Source organism: Neohortaea acidophila (genome assembly GCF_010093505.1).
Source record: "Neohortaea acidophila strain CBS 113389 unplaced genomic scaffold BDY17scaffold_3, whole genome shotgun sequence".
Lineage (NCBI taxonomy): Eukaryota > Fungi > Ascomycota > Dothideomycetes > Mycosphaerellales > Teratosphaeriaceae > Neohortaea > Neohortaea acidophila.
In genome coordinates this window covers 719,416-731,333 of record NW_022985512.1, presented here as the reverse complement: position 1 = coordinate 731,333, position 11,918 = coordinate 719,416, and the positions used below count along the sequence as shown (strand labels likewise).

The following is an 11,918-nucleotide window of genomic DNA, read 5'->3' as shown; positions in this document are numbered from 1 at the left end:
TGTACCTCATGTGAGTTGTGCGAACAGGATACGGGGTGATGGCATGGGCGTTGCTAGCGTGGTTGCAGACGGAGCTCGACAAAGTACTAGGTAGGCTCTTTATGTGCCTCATGTCAGTAAACGCAAGCGGAATACGAGGTGGTTGCATGTACGTTGCTAGCGTGGTTGGAGACGGAGCCCAGCAAAGTACCAGGTAGGCTCTTCGTATGCTTCATGTTCACCGATGACTGACGATGTGATTGCATGCGCATTGCTAGCGTGGTTTGGGACGAAATCCAGCAAAGTACCAGAGAGGCTCTTTGTGTGCCTCATGATAGTCGATGCGAATGGGTATCGCAGCCATATGCTGTTGCAAACGGAGTGTTCGTGTAGTCATTGTCTTCAAGTGTTGTCACTAAGTACTGTAGGTTTTTCGGGCCGACGGGCGCGAGGGAAATGCCGTGCGGACCGTGGTTGGCCGCGCGGGGGCGGGCCCCCACTGTGGGGCGGAGGCGTGCGCTGGCTGCGAAGACACGTCGGAGTGGCCCACGAATCATCTGCGAACAACACCTCCGTTCAACCTCTAGCCTACTGCGCCCGGGACCGGAGGAAGGTCTAGAATAGCTGCACCGACATCAGCACATGCCGAGACTGAACCCCATACCAGGACGATTTGCGGCTGAGCTCTGAGGCAGGCTATGGCTTCTGCAATTGGCGATCTTCATCGCAGTGATTTCGAACCCGCCCCGGGAAATGGAGAGGAAAGGCAGGCATTCGTCCAGATGAATCCCAATCGGACTCAAATCCGCGAGCCTCCACCACCGCACGAGCTTAATGGCTTTCTCACGTCGGAAGATGCTTTGTTCCAGACTTTACACATGGGAGCGGCAGAAGTCGACGAGGACAAATGGATGCTCGTGGTTGATGGCATTGTAGAAAGGCCATATGCAATCACGCTGCAACAGCTTCGACAGCTCCCGTCAAAGACGCTAACTTCATTCCACGAGTGCTACGGCAGTCCTCTTCTCCCACCCAAGAAAGCGCTGAGTAGGATCGGCAATGTCCGCTGGACTGGCGTGCCGTTGCATAGCCTCATAGCAGCAGCGAAGCCACACCCGCAAGCCTCTTTCGTTTGGTCCGAGGGTCTGGATAGGGGGAAGTTTGGGCCGGTTGAAGCTGATCGGTATCAGAAGGATCTTCCAATGGACAAGGCTTTGTCTGCGGAAGTGCTGGTAGCTTATCAGATGAATTCACAGCCATTGGGTAGAAATCGCGGAGGGCCTGTTCGGCTCGTTGTACCAGGCTGGTGAGCCGTATATCCAAACTCGGTGCAAGATGATACATCTGACTGTCGAGGGCTAGGTTCGGGACGAACTCCACCAAATGGCTTTCGAGGCTTTCCGTGCAGGACCGTCGAGCTCCCGGTCCTTTCACCACGACTCTCTACAACGAGCGTCACCCCGCAGATGATCCAGAGTGCGAGTCCCGTCCCGTGTGGAAGGTGCAGCCAAACTCGATCATCGTGGCGCCAACGCCAGAGACCAATATTCACGGCCCGGAAGTGCTCGTGGAAGGCTGGGCATGGTGTTGCGACAGTAAAGGTATCGGGGGTGTCGGGGTAAGCGTAGACGAGGGACAGCAATGGGTGATGGCGGAGATCGGTAATCGCGAAGATTTCAGCTGGCAACGGTTCCGTGCAAGACTGCAGCTGTCGCCAGGGTCTCATGTCGTGCTGGCGAGAGCCAGGTCGCCAAGCGGTCGATCGCAACCCATGGGGGAAGGGCGCAATCATGTTCATCGAGTGCCAATTGTAGTCAGATGACGAGCATTGCAACGAGACGACGTCTTCATTCCAGTGTCTTTTCCAAGAGCATGCAGATGCGGCGGTAGCCAGCACGGTCTAGCGATCGTTCTTCTTCGGATGTTGATTTCTCTGCATGCCACGGCCCAATAGTTTTGGCCTCAACCTCACTGAAACCATGCTTCTTGTACCTAGTCATATAAGTTAGCAATCAATATCACCGCGTTAGAGATCAAAATTGCTGCTCTTGTGTCTCACTCACCACGGGCCATTCCAAGGTACATCAGCATAAGTCGTCAAAGAAATGCGCGCGACCTTGCGCCCTCCACTCTTAGCAGCACGTTCTGCATCCCTCAGAACCGCACCCAAAAGCATCTCTCCAACGCCTTTCCTTTGGTGATCCGCATGGACGGCAATTTCCTCTATGAATACCGCGTCGTCCGCAGAGCACACCGCAACGTAGCCCATCAACTGCCCGGCTTCTTCAACGACGTAGACCCGGCCATTTCCAAGGTACTCCTGGAATTTCTGATCACTTTCCGCGGGGTCGGCCAGATCTGCCAGAGTTGGGATGCTGCCGAACTTGCTGGTGGCTGAAGAGTCGATTTCCCAAATCGCAGGGATGTCGTCGTGGGTCGCGGGGCGCGCGTGTCTTGCGTTGCCGGCGGACATCTTCGATTCTGAACTCTAGCTGAGGTGAACGATGCTGGACATGTCGCGTAGATCCGATGTGAAAGGTGCGCGACGAATATTTGCGATCTGACGATTGTGACACCTTCTGTGCCTTGATTCTCCCGACGCACGGACTTCTGGTGGAACACCAGCCGGCCAGAACATCTCTGGTCTTGAGATGTATCTGCACGATCAAGAAAGAAAAGAGAGCATCGCTTTCTCTAGACTGCGAACGATTTATAACGTTTCCAGTTATGTACAAAATTTTCCGTTTGGATTGGGCACTCTTTGATCCTGGCCATCGACAAGACATCTCATCAGCAATTCCACCCACCATCGATACTGATGGCGTTGCCCGTGATGTACGACGACTCCTCGCTCAACAAGAAAGCAATCAATTTCGCCACTTCTTCCGGCTCTCCTGCCCGGCGGAGAGGTATAGTCGATAAGGTGTCCGCAACATACGAGTCTTCGCTCCCACCGGCGGTCGCGAAAGCTGCTACGGCTTTGGTCATTGGTGTTTCGATGCGTCCACTGTTCAAGTGTCAATATCGACCCTCGTAATCACCTTTATCACTGTCCAAGAAACTTACGGGCAAACCGCATTGACACGCACTCCCCGCGGTCCAACTTCCTTCGCAGCCGTTCGCGTCAACCCAATGACTCCGTGCTTCGCAGTCGCATAGATCCCGTTCTTCGCCCTGCCCGTCAAACCCGCGATCGAACTCATGTTGACCAAACTCGCGCCCTCCTTCATCGCTCTCAATTGATACTTCATACAGTTCATTACGCCTTTCAGATTAACGCCGAGACACTGATCCCACTCATCACCATCCATGTTCTCCACCATTCCAGCATCGCTGAAGATACTCTTCGGCACGATAGCCGCCAGATTGACCGCTCCATCTAAGCGACCAAAGCGCGAGACTGTCTCCTGGATCCATGCCTCGACTTGTTGCGAGGACTGCACATCGACCGCGAGCGTGAGGATATTGGCCGTGGGGACTTTGGCGAGAATGTCGGCTTTTGCTGTCAAGAGAGCTTCGGCTTGCACGTCTGCGAGGGACAGACTTGCACCTCTTGATGCTAGGAGGAGGGCTGTTGCAAAGCCGATGCCCTGCGCCGCTCCGGTCAGGGCGATGATCTTGTCCTTGAGCTGCGTTGCTGACATGGTGGTCTAGCGAAGGCACGAAGCGAAATCCGCAGGGTTGTTCTCCTGATCATCGAACACCACGAATTGTCTTCGATGCCATCTTCAATCCCCAAGGAAAGGTGCAAAGCTTAACCGTGGGAAATCCACAGCCTGGCGTGAAACAGCCGCGGCCATCCTCGCCGGACCCATCTCCCTCACAATTGCGGGGAACATCACCTCTCAAGGCCTGGACGCAATCCGTTGCATAAGGATTGAGTCTTTATCAACTCAATGGGCAAGCACGCTCTCGTCTTTGGTGCGACGGGTATTCAAGGATGGGCCGTAGTCAACCAGCTGCTCCACGGCTACCCATCGTCAGATACTTTTGAGAAGGTGACGGCGTTGACGAACCGCCCGCCCACCGAGAACTTGCTATGGCCGCAGAGCGAGAAGTTGCAAGTGGTGAGCGGGATCGATTTGCTCAATGAGAGAGGGCAGGAGGCACTGGAGCAGCAGATGAGGGAGAAGATTCAGGATGTGCATACTGTCACGCAGGTTTTCTTCTTTGGTAGGCTCCCAAATGCGCTGCATCAGGCTGATTTCGAGATCTGACGAATTTCCAGCCTACATCTTCAATGCCGATCCAACAGAAGAGACGAAGATCAACGTCAAACTGCTGCAGCGAGCAGTCCTAGCCGTAGAAAACCTATCCAAGTCGCTGGAATTCATCGTCCTACCCACCGGAACAAAAGTCTATGGCGTCCATCTCTGCTCCGACTTCCCCTTCGCCGACAAACTGCCCCTCCGCGAGGACCTCCCGCGCACGCCCGAGCCGGACCGAAGCCAGAACTTCTACTACCACCTCTGCGACTGGCTCGAATCGCAAGCGGCCAACAAGGCCTGGACATGGTGTGAACTGCGGCCGGACGTTGTCGTGGGCTTCGTGCCGAACAATAACGTCTACTGTCTCGCGCAGACGCTGGCGCTGTATCTTTCGCTGTTTCGGGAATTGGAGGGCAAAGGCGCGGAATGCGCGTTCCCCGGCAACGAGCGCAGCTGGGAGATTCTGAGCAGTGATTCGCCACAAGACCTTGTGGCCGAGTTCGCGATATATGCTTCGCTGCATGCTGATGTTTGCGGGGCCGGTAAGGCATTCAACACGGCGGGGAGGGCGAAGCCGGCTTCTTGGTCGGAGAAGTGGCCGGCGATATGCGAATATTTCGGGCTGAAAGGCACCCCACCGCCGCCTTCGGGCTCCTCGATTCAAAGCCCAGGTGATTATCTCAATGCGCATATCGAACAGTGGAAGGAGTTGGAACGGAAGCAATCACTTGCTACGGGGAGAGTTGGGAATGACAGGTCGTTAGCGGGCTACCTCTATTTCATCATGTCGATGTTTGATTTCGACAGGCATTTGGATCTGACGAGACAGAATCAGGTGTTGAAGCAGGCTGGACCGGTGGAAGAGTGGGACCCGAAGAGGGCGTGGTGGACGGCTTTCGATAGATTTAGGGCGGCCAAGATTATCCCGTAATGAGCGATGAGTAGCAAGAAATGTATGCGTATATCGAAGCATACATAGTCATATTTTCGACTGCCTGCCCGCCGCAAACCTCACTCCACCATCCAGCGAAATATACTCTCCGTTGACGAAGCTTGCAGCTGGACTACACAGGTAGATCATGACGCCTGCAATATCGTTGGGCAAACCGAGTCTTCCCAGCGGGTTCTCCATCTCTAATTGCTCTTGGCCACCCAAGTTCTCAATCAGGCCATTGGCTAGCTTGCTGGGGAAGAAGCCAGGAGCCACCGTGTTGGTAGTGATATGCCGCGGCCCCAGCTCCACAGCCAAATTCCTAGCGAGATGATGTGCCGCCGCTTTGGAGACGGTGTACATGATCGTCCCATGTTCTCCGACGTGGGGGACGGTGGTGCCCGCAACGGACGAGACAACGATAATGCGACTGGGATCCTGGTGCGTTCCCGAAGCAGAGAGAACAGGCGCAAAGATGCGAGCCAAATTGAACACCCCGCGGACATTCAAATCGAGGATCTTCTGACTGCTCCAGTCCGGCGTGGGCTCAAACGGCCCTCCCCAAGTAGCACCGGCATTCGCCACAAGTATGTCCAGCTTGGATTCGTGCTTCGCAACGGCATCACGCAGCTTTTCGATTTCTTCGGTGTTGGCAACGTTCGCCGGAATGCCGATGGCACGCCCCTTGATTCCGGGGAGTTTGTTGAGGCGCTCGACGGCCTGATCAATGCCTTGGGGGCCTCCGGCTTTGCGGGCGGTGATGAAGACTGTTTTGGCGCCAGCCAGCAGGAATGCGGTTGCGGCGTGCAGGCCGAGGCCACGAGAGCCTAAGTCATGTCAGACCTGCCTTTCCTTGTATACTTCGCAGCACCACGAGCATACCGCCAGTAACTAATGCGACTTTCCCGTCCAGCGAGAACAGCCCGTTGATGTTGATTTCCGACATCTTCAGCGCTTTGGTCTATAGGTCTCGGTAGCAAAGGCGCGAAATGTTGTCATACGGATAATCAGCGTTTCTTTCTGGATCACAATGAACGATCGGGTCGTCCTGAACGCGGAGTTGACTGCTCGTAGCCGGATCTCCTCCTTCGTTCTGCACGTTTTGATTGGACATTCAGCGCGGGCGCTAGCGGGTGCCGGTTTGGGAAACTACTTTAGTTTCGAAGTGGGAACTACTTTAGTTGCGCAGTAGGAACTACTTTAGTTGTGTCCTAGAAACTACATGTACTTTGGTTGCGACTCGGAGAGGCTGAGTAGTAACGGCAAGCGGCCCATGTAGCTATCGGCAGGCGTCCGCAGCGATCAAAGTAGATGGCATCTGGTGAGATACGAGACGGCTAATAATACCGTTCGAGGCTTCACCCGAGCACAAAGCATAGGAGGGTCGTCCCGAGTTTTCGATAACTGGTAGCCTCAAGCGGCGCCACTGGATCTCAAGCGTGTCTGATAGGTTCACTAGAAGTCATCACAGAGTGGAAGGTCGGCTCGACTTGAGATAATGCAAAGTGTTGACATTCAAAGCTGCTCAAGGGACATAAAACGCTCTTTGTAGGGGTTCTCTCGCGCTCTCCCACGCCAACCAGTCGGACCGTGTAGTCCTGCTTCCTGTTAGCATAATAATCAAAATCTCAGGAAAAACAGACACTGACGGTAGCAGCCCCATGCCATTCACCTTCCATATGCCCAGCGCAAGTGCCAGCAAGTTACAGCCCACGTACGCCGCCTTAACCAGGATCATCTGCTGCTTGTTCCCCTCGCTCTCCAATCGCTGAAATGTGGACTGGATGTTGAACATGGCCTGGATGGGGCCTTTGAACAGCATAAACACCATCATGATGGAGAAAATCTGCAGCGAGTTGCCCGTCATGTACATGCCAAAGGCGTTCATGGGCAGCTGCTTTGCCGGCGCGATCGCCATCTCCCACGCCTTCTTGAGCTTCAGGGTGTCCATCTCTTCTGACGAAGGGGCCTTGCGGGTTGTGACGGACTTGGCGTTCTTCGATCTGTTGGACTGGAGGGCGTTTGGGGGGCTGTAGCCCGGCGGATCGGGAAGGGCGCCATGTTTGGGCTTCGATTGGGTTGCGGCGTTCAGATCCAGCAGCCACCGAGGCTGGAGGGTTGAAGATGCTTCGACCGACATATTGATAGGGCAATTCTTGTGGAAGCTGGTGTTTGATCGGGCTGATGAAGATGAGGAAATGTTGCTGAACATGATTGAATGGAAGTTCCCGCCAAGCCCCGGTGCTGCCTGAGGCCTTCCACCAAATCTCCGTCTCCGTGACCGTCCGCCCCCAGCAAGTCCACTTTAATTGTTCCACCTCCGCAGCGAGTGAGACGCTCACAAGCTCCAGAACTTAGCCGCTCGGGCTCCGACACTCTTACACCTCCTCCTATTTGCTTGTCCGCGCAATCTGCCTCCTCCCTGTCGTCAAGCACCATCGGCCTCCCGGATCCAGGCGACCCCGCATCGATACCTGAGACTGGAAGCGTCGCTCCCTCCTCACATTGCATTGGCGGGCAGCGGAGCGTAGCACGGGAGAGCGGCGCCGCAGCCTGCATGCGCGGGTGAAGGTCGGACAACATGAGCTTCGCAAAGGGAAGCAATGAGGATGCGAAGCTCTTTGCTAGGGTATGTCTGCTATTATCTCCATTCCACTGCCCTTCACACCCTCCATGAGAGTCGCGAATACGCCAACGAATACCGAATCCACCTTCAATCAACCACCCCCCCCATGACCAACATACATCGTGATGTTCCTACCTTATCTCGCCTACGCGCAACAAGGCCTACCACCCCCTCCTCTGTACAGAAGCTTACTCTACCCTCGCGATGCACAGGGCAAAGTGGCGGAGCTGCGCCAGGAACTCAATGCCGCGGGCGGCAAGAAAGACAAGGGATTCTTGAACAAGAAGATTGCCCTCAAGAAGATCGTGGCCAATATGACGATGAGCAACAACGATATGCTGGCTTTGTTCCCCGATGTCGTGGGCGTAATGCAGTTGCCCAGCCTGGAGATCAAGAAGATGTAGGATACACAGGTGCCAGTCGAGAACACGCTGCTGATCTGCGGGACAGGTGCTATCTATTCCTCGTCAACTATGCCCGCATGAAACCTGAGATTGCTCTCAAGGCTCTCCCAATTCTCTTGGCGGTATGCAGCCCAATTTGACATACCATGGCTTCCCTCAGACTGACACTGCGAACAGGACCTCGAAGACTCCAATCCTCTCATGCGCGCCCTAGCCCTTCGAACCATCTCCTACATTCACGTTCGCCAATTCGTCGAGTCGACTCTGCAACCACTCAAAGGCTTGTTAAAAGACAACGATCCCTATGTTCGCAAGACTGCGGCATTCTGTGTCGCCAAACTCTATGATCATGACCGCGCGCTGGTGGAGGGGAGCGACTTGATTGATCGCTTGAATATGATGCTCCGCGACGAGAACCCTACCGTCGTCACCTCTTCATTGGCAGCTCTCATGGACATCTGGGAGCGGAGTGAGACAATCAAATTCTCCATCGATTATGGCAATGCGAGCAAGATTGTCCAGATTCTTCCAGACTGCTCCGAGTGAGTGCCCTCGGCTATGCCCAACATTCGAGATTCTCGCGACTAATCCATTATCAGATGGGGACAAACGTACATCCTTGAAGCTCTCACATCATACGTCCCTCAGGACACCAGTGAAGCTGCTCTTCTCGCTGAACGGATTACACCTCGACTGTCACACACCAACTCGGCCGTTGTCTTGACCTGCATTCGAGTCATTCTCTACCTAATGAACTACATCGAATCCGAAAGGACCATCTCCGCCCTGTGCGCCAAACTCAGCCCTCCCCTGGTCACGCTCCTCAGCAAAGGCCCGGAAATTCAGTACCTCGCCCTCCGAAATGCTCTACTGATCCTGCAGCGAAGGCCGGAAGTCCTTAGGAACGACATCCGCGTCTTCTTCTGCAAGTACAACGATCCCATTTACGTGAAGGTGACGAAGCTGGAGCTCATCTTCATGCTGGCCACCGAAAAGAACATCAAGGAGGTTCTGACAGAACTGAGAGAGTACGCGACCGAGATCGATGTGCACTTTGTGCGAAAATCGGTCCGCGCCATTGGCAAGCTGGCCATCAAGATCGAGCCGGCCGCCAGGCTCTGCATTACCACACTTCTGGAGCTGGTAGCGACGAAAGTCAGCTATATCGTGCAGGAGGCGACGGTGGTAATCAAGAACATCTTCCGCAAGTACCCCAACCAGTACGAATCCATCATTTCGACGCTGTGCGAGAATCTGGACTCGCTGGACGAACCAGAAGCGAAGGCAGCGATGATCTGGGTTATTGGGCAATATGCCGATCGGATAGACAATTCAGAGGTCCTGCTCGAGGACTTCTTGGACAGCTGGACGGATGAGCCGCATGAGGTCCAACTTGCACTGCTGACCGCTACGGTGAAGCTGTTCATTCAACGCCCGACAAAGGCTCAGGACTTGGTTCCGAAAGTGCTTAAATGGGCTACGGAGGAGACCGACAACCCCGATTTGCGCGACAGAGGGTATATGTACTGGCGGCTGCTCTCTTCGAACCCCGCCGCTGCGAGATCTATTGTGATGGGCGAGAAGCCGCCGATTACGGCCGAGAGCGAAAAGCTGGACCCCATCACGCTCGAAGAGATGTGTCTCGTTGTGGGAACACTGGCCACCGTGTACCTGAAACCGGTTCACATGGTCTTCCGATCGACACGAGTCCGACGACTCCAAGACTCACCAGCGCTGCAAAAGACTAAGCTGCCTTCGTACCTAGCCGCGCAGCAGGCCAAGCTTCTTACGGACACCAACGGCGGCGCTGTGCAAGCCAACGGCCATGCACCAGCTGCCGGTGCCAACGGCGATGTGCTGGATGAGGCGGACGCGTACTTTGCTTCTATTGGAACGCAGCCGCTTCAAATGTCTTCGAATGGAGATTTCGAGAGCAGTCTCACCACTGCGGGCGGGATGGAGCAGACGTACGTGGTGAATCAAGGGCAGGGCTTAGGCCAAGCGCCGCCTATGATGCATGCTTCGCATGGCGACGGAGACTTGTTGGGATTGTAGCGTTCCGATTAGTTTGGTTGTAGTCATGAAGATACCCCATTCTCATTGCAGCTCGGGGAATAAAACTCACCGCGGAAAGGTCAAAAGTCGTGTTCAATGTTTATTCCCACCTCAACTCCCACCTCCATCACCACCTCGACAACGCGCATCCGTCGCGCCAACATCTCGCTTTCACCCAATGCCGTTGCGTCCCTTCCCCTTGGGCTTCAGCATCGGCACCGACATCGTGCACGTCAATCGCATCCGCGCGCTGCTCGTCAAAGCGCAGCAAGACGAATCCCAACCGCAGTACCTCGATCGTTTCCTCCGGCGCTTCCTCACGCCTCGCGAACAGCATGTCTTTTCGAGCCAGTACTTAACGAATGGACGATTGGTCGATGGGGGGCAGTTGGATGCTGTTAGTAAGCATTTGGCTGGGAGGTGAGGAGTTCCTTTCTCTCAATGAACCGATTCCAGGATGCTGGTTCTTATCACTGTCTTGTTGCATTGCTGATGTGTGTATTGTATAGATGGGCAGCCAAAGAAGCGACGATAAAAGCCGTCTCCTGGCGCCGTCTGCGCTTCCACCAAATCGTCATTCAGCCCTCTCCGCATCGACAAGGTCTCATGGCCGTCATATTAGACGACGCAGCGTCAGCATCAGCACCGGCGCCCCCACCGCTGTCCAGTGATGATGCAGAACCAACGACCATCATTCCGGAGATCGACTTTCGCCCTCTCGTCGAGGAGCACATGGTGCGAGAGGCGGAGGTAGGGCACGAGGAACTCACCGGCCAGGTTGCGCGGATCAGCATCAGTCATGACGGGGATTACGCTACGGCTGTTTGTCTGGCGGCTGAGGAGCCTGTGCCTGGGGATGTCGGAGGTGAGGCTGCTGCTCGCGAGCTGTTTTAGCTGGATTGCTCGATTGGATCTGGAGGCGAAAGCTTTACGATAGACAATCATCGAAACGATTACGGTAACCTCTCAGCTCCGGTGCGCGTCAGTAGTGCAGACGACATGGCAGTCCGTTTAAGCCTCGTCACCGCTTGAAAGTTCTATATATTGATTTTTTTGCGCAGGGCCCTCCAACCAATGACTCGCAGCATCAAATTGATCTGTTTGAGGTCAGAAATGGGCATCAAAAGTCACAACCTGTTGGGGTCCTACGAGTCTCGCCTTGCTTCTCCCTGTAAAAAAGAAGTTTCCTTTTTTGACGTTTTAGAGGGCCTGAGTTTGAGTTCGAGTGCAAGTTCGAGTTCGAATTCATGCCGTGGCTTTCTTTTTTGGCCTCGTCGGTCAGTTTGCATCAATCCGCGATCTCAGCGGCGAGCTGTGATGGTCACATGTATAGCGGGTCTTGTTGAACAATATCTCACAACATGGAGGCGGAAATATATAGCAGTATGGCCATCATTACACCCCTGGTTCACCTCACGGAACACGTGAATCGTTCCAACTCAGCGCTCGAGCCCTGGCACTCGAATGCACGATTCCGAGAAGTAGAGAAAAGGAGCACCAAAAACAAGTCAACGTCCTCCAGCGATACTCGAACTCGGGGCCTGCCTCAGGGCGAACAAACATCAAAAACGAAACACCTTTGAGGTGAAGCCAAACTCAGCTGCGCACATTCACCCCTTTCGGGACTTTCATGGAGCCTGGTTTTGTCTTTTTGGAGGCGGGGTGCCTAGAGTTAGCAGTAAAGGAAAGAGAGAGAAAGGAAATAAGGAAATCCT

General features: G+C 54.6%; 8 protein-coding genes across 8 annotated transcripts; 4 read left to right on the top strand and 4 right to left on the bottom strand.

The window, feature by feature from the left end:
- The first annotated feature begins 480 nt into the window (after positions 1–480).
- BDY17DRAFT_98212 (Oxidoreductase, molybdopterin-binding domain-containing protein) lies at positions 481–1,920 on the top strand. The gene is made up of 2 exons (XM_033738902.1): positions 481–1,285; positions 1,342–1,920. Exons 1-2 carry the CDS (start codon positions 678–680, stop codon positions 1,799–1,801), a joined length of 1,068 nt encoding a protein of 355 aa, XP_033591746.1. The 5' UTR covers positions 481–677; the 3' UTR covers positions 1,802–1,920.
- BDY17DRAFT_308621 (acyl-CoA N-acyltransferase) lies at positions 1,827–2,452 on the bottom strand (the record flags this gene model as incomplete). Its single annotated transcript, XM_033735232.1, has 2 exons — positions 1,827–1,971; positions 2,043–2,452. 2 exons carry the CDS (start codon positions 2,450–2,452, stop codon positions 1,827–1,829), a joined length of 555 nt encoding a protein of 184 aa, XP_033591745.1.
- Positions 2,453–2,769: 317 nt separating this feature from the next.
- On the bottom strand, positions 2,770–3,623 carry BDY17DRAFT_308620 (uncharacterized protein; the record flags this gene model as incomplete). Its single annotated transcript, XM_033735231.1, has 2 exons — positions 2,770–2,986; positions 3,046–3,623. The coding sequence occupies 2 exons, from the start codon at positions 3,621–3,623 to the stop codon at positions 2,770–2,772; spliced, it is 795 nt and encodes a 264-aa protein (XP_033591744.1).
- Positions 3,624–3,875: 252 nt separating this feature from the next.
- BDY17DRAFT_246860 (uncharacterized protein) lies at positions 3,876–5,118 on the top strand (the record flags this gene model as incomplete). The annotated part of the gene is made up of 2 exons (XM_033730761.1): positions 3,876–4,152; positions 4,208–5,118. The coding sequence occupies 2 exons, from the start codon at positions 3,876–3,878 to the stop codon at positions 5,116–5,118; spliced, it is 1,188 nt and encodes a 395-aa protein (XP_033591743.1).
- Positions 5,119–5,148: 30 nt separating this feature from the next.
- On the bottom strand, positions 5,149–6,183 carry BDY17DRAFT_277439 (uncharacterized protein). The gene is made up of 2 exons (XM_033732003.1): positions 6,001–6,183; positions 5,149–5,945 (listed from the first exon to the last, which is right to left on the bottom strand). The coding sequence occupies exons 1-2, from the start codon at positions 6,062–6,064 to the stop codon at positions 5,167–5,169; spliced, it is 843 nt and encodes a 280-aa protein (XP_033591742.1). The 5' UTR covers positions 6,065–6,183; the 3' UTR covers positions 5,149–5,166.
- A 1-nt stretch (position 6,184) lies between these two features.
- Positions 6,185–7,300, bottom strand: BDY17DRAFT_293055 (uncharacterized protein). The gene is made up of 2 exons (XM_033732936.1): positions 6,768–7,300; positions 6,185–6,716 (listed from the first exon to the last, which is right to left on the bottom strand). The coding sequence occupies exons 1-2, from the start codon at positions 7,256–7,258 to the stop codon at positions 6,644–6,646; spliced, it is 564 nt and encodes a 187-aa protein (XP_033591741.1). The 5' UTR covers positions 7,259–7,300; the 3' UTR covers positions 6,185–6,643.
- A 142-nt stretch (positions 7,301–7,442) lies between these two features.
- BDY17DRAFT_293052 (adaptin N terminal region-domain-containing protein) lies at positions 7,443–10,295 on the top strand. Its single transcript, XM_033732935.1, has 5 exons — positions 7,443–7,747; positions 7,957–8,144; positions 8,195–8,270; positions 8,326–8,690; positions 8,748–10,295. The coding sequence occupies exons 1-5, from the start codon at positions 7,700–7,702 to the stop codon at positions 10,201–10,203; spliced, it is 2,133 nt and encodes a 710-aa protein (XP_033591740.1). The 5' UTR covers positions 7,443–7,699; the 3' UTR covers positions 10,204–10,295.
- Positions 10,296–10,327: 32 nt separating this feature from the next.
- Positions 10,328–11,413, top strand: BDY17DRAFT_293049 (uncharacterized protein). The gene is made up of 3 exons (XM_033732934.1): positions 10,328–10,623; positions 10,713–11,208; positions 11,265–11,413. Exons 1-2 carry the CDS (start codon positions 10,382–10,384, stop codon positions 11,095–11,097), a joined length of 627 nt encoding a protein of 208 aa, XP_033591739.1. The 5' UTR covers positions 10,328–10,381; the 3' UTR covers positions 11,098–11,208; positions 11,265–11,413.
- The last annotated feature ends 505 nt before the right edge of the window (positions 11,414–11,918 follow it).

Coding starts and splice junctions, on each gene's coding strand:
- BDY17DRAFT_98212 (XM_033738902.1), top strand. CDS start 678: ATGGCTTCTGCAATTGGCGATCTTCATCGCAGTGATTTCGAACCCGCC. Junction 1,286..1,341: donor CGGCTCGTTGTACCAGGCTG/GTGAGCCGTATA, acceptor GTCGAGGGCTAG/GTTCGGGACGAACTCCACCA.
- BDY17DRAFT_293049 (XM_033732934.1), top strand. CDS start 10,382: ATGCCGTTGCGTCCCTTCCCCTTGGGCTTCAGCATCGGCACCGACATC. Junction 10,624..10,712: donor AGTAAGCATTTGGCTGGGAG/GTGAGGAGTTCC, acceptor TGTATTGTATAG/ATGGGCAGCCAAAGAAGCGA.
- BDY17DRAFT_293052 (XM_033732935.1), top strand. CDS start 7,700: ATGAGCTTCGCAAAGGGAAGCAATGAGGATGCGAAGCTCTTTGCTAGG. Junction 8,145..8,194: donor AGCCTGGAGATCAAGAAGAT/GTAGGATACACA, acceptor TCTGCGGGACAG/GTGCTATCTATTCCTCGTCA. Junction 8,271..8,325: donor CTCTCCCAATTCTCTTGGCG/GTATGCAGCCCA, acceptor CACTGCGAACAG/GACCTCGAAGACTCCAATCC.
- BDY17DRAFT_277439 (XM_033732003.1), bottom strand. CDS start 6,064: ATGTCGGAAATCAACATCAACGGGCTGTTCTCGCTGGACGGGAAAGTC. Junction 5,946..6,000: donor AGTCGCATTAGTTACTGGCG/GTATGCTCGTGG, acceptor GACATGACTTAG/GCTCTCGTGGCCTCGGCCTG.
- BDY17DRAFT_293055 (XM_033732936.1), bottom strand. CDS start 7,258: ATGTCGGTCGAAGCATCTTCAACCCTCCAGCCTCGGTGGCTGCTGGAT. Junction 6,717..6,767: donor AATGGCATGGGGCTGCTACC/GTCAGTGTCTGT, acceptor AACAGGAAGCAG/GACTACACGGTCCGACTGGT.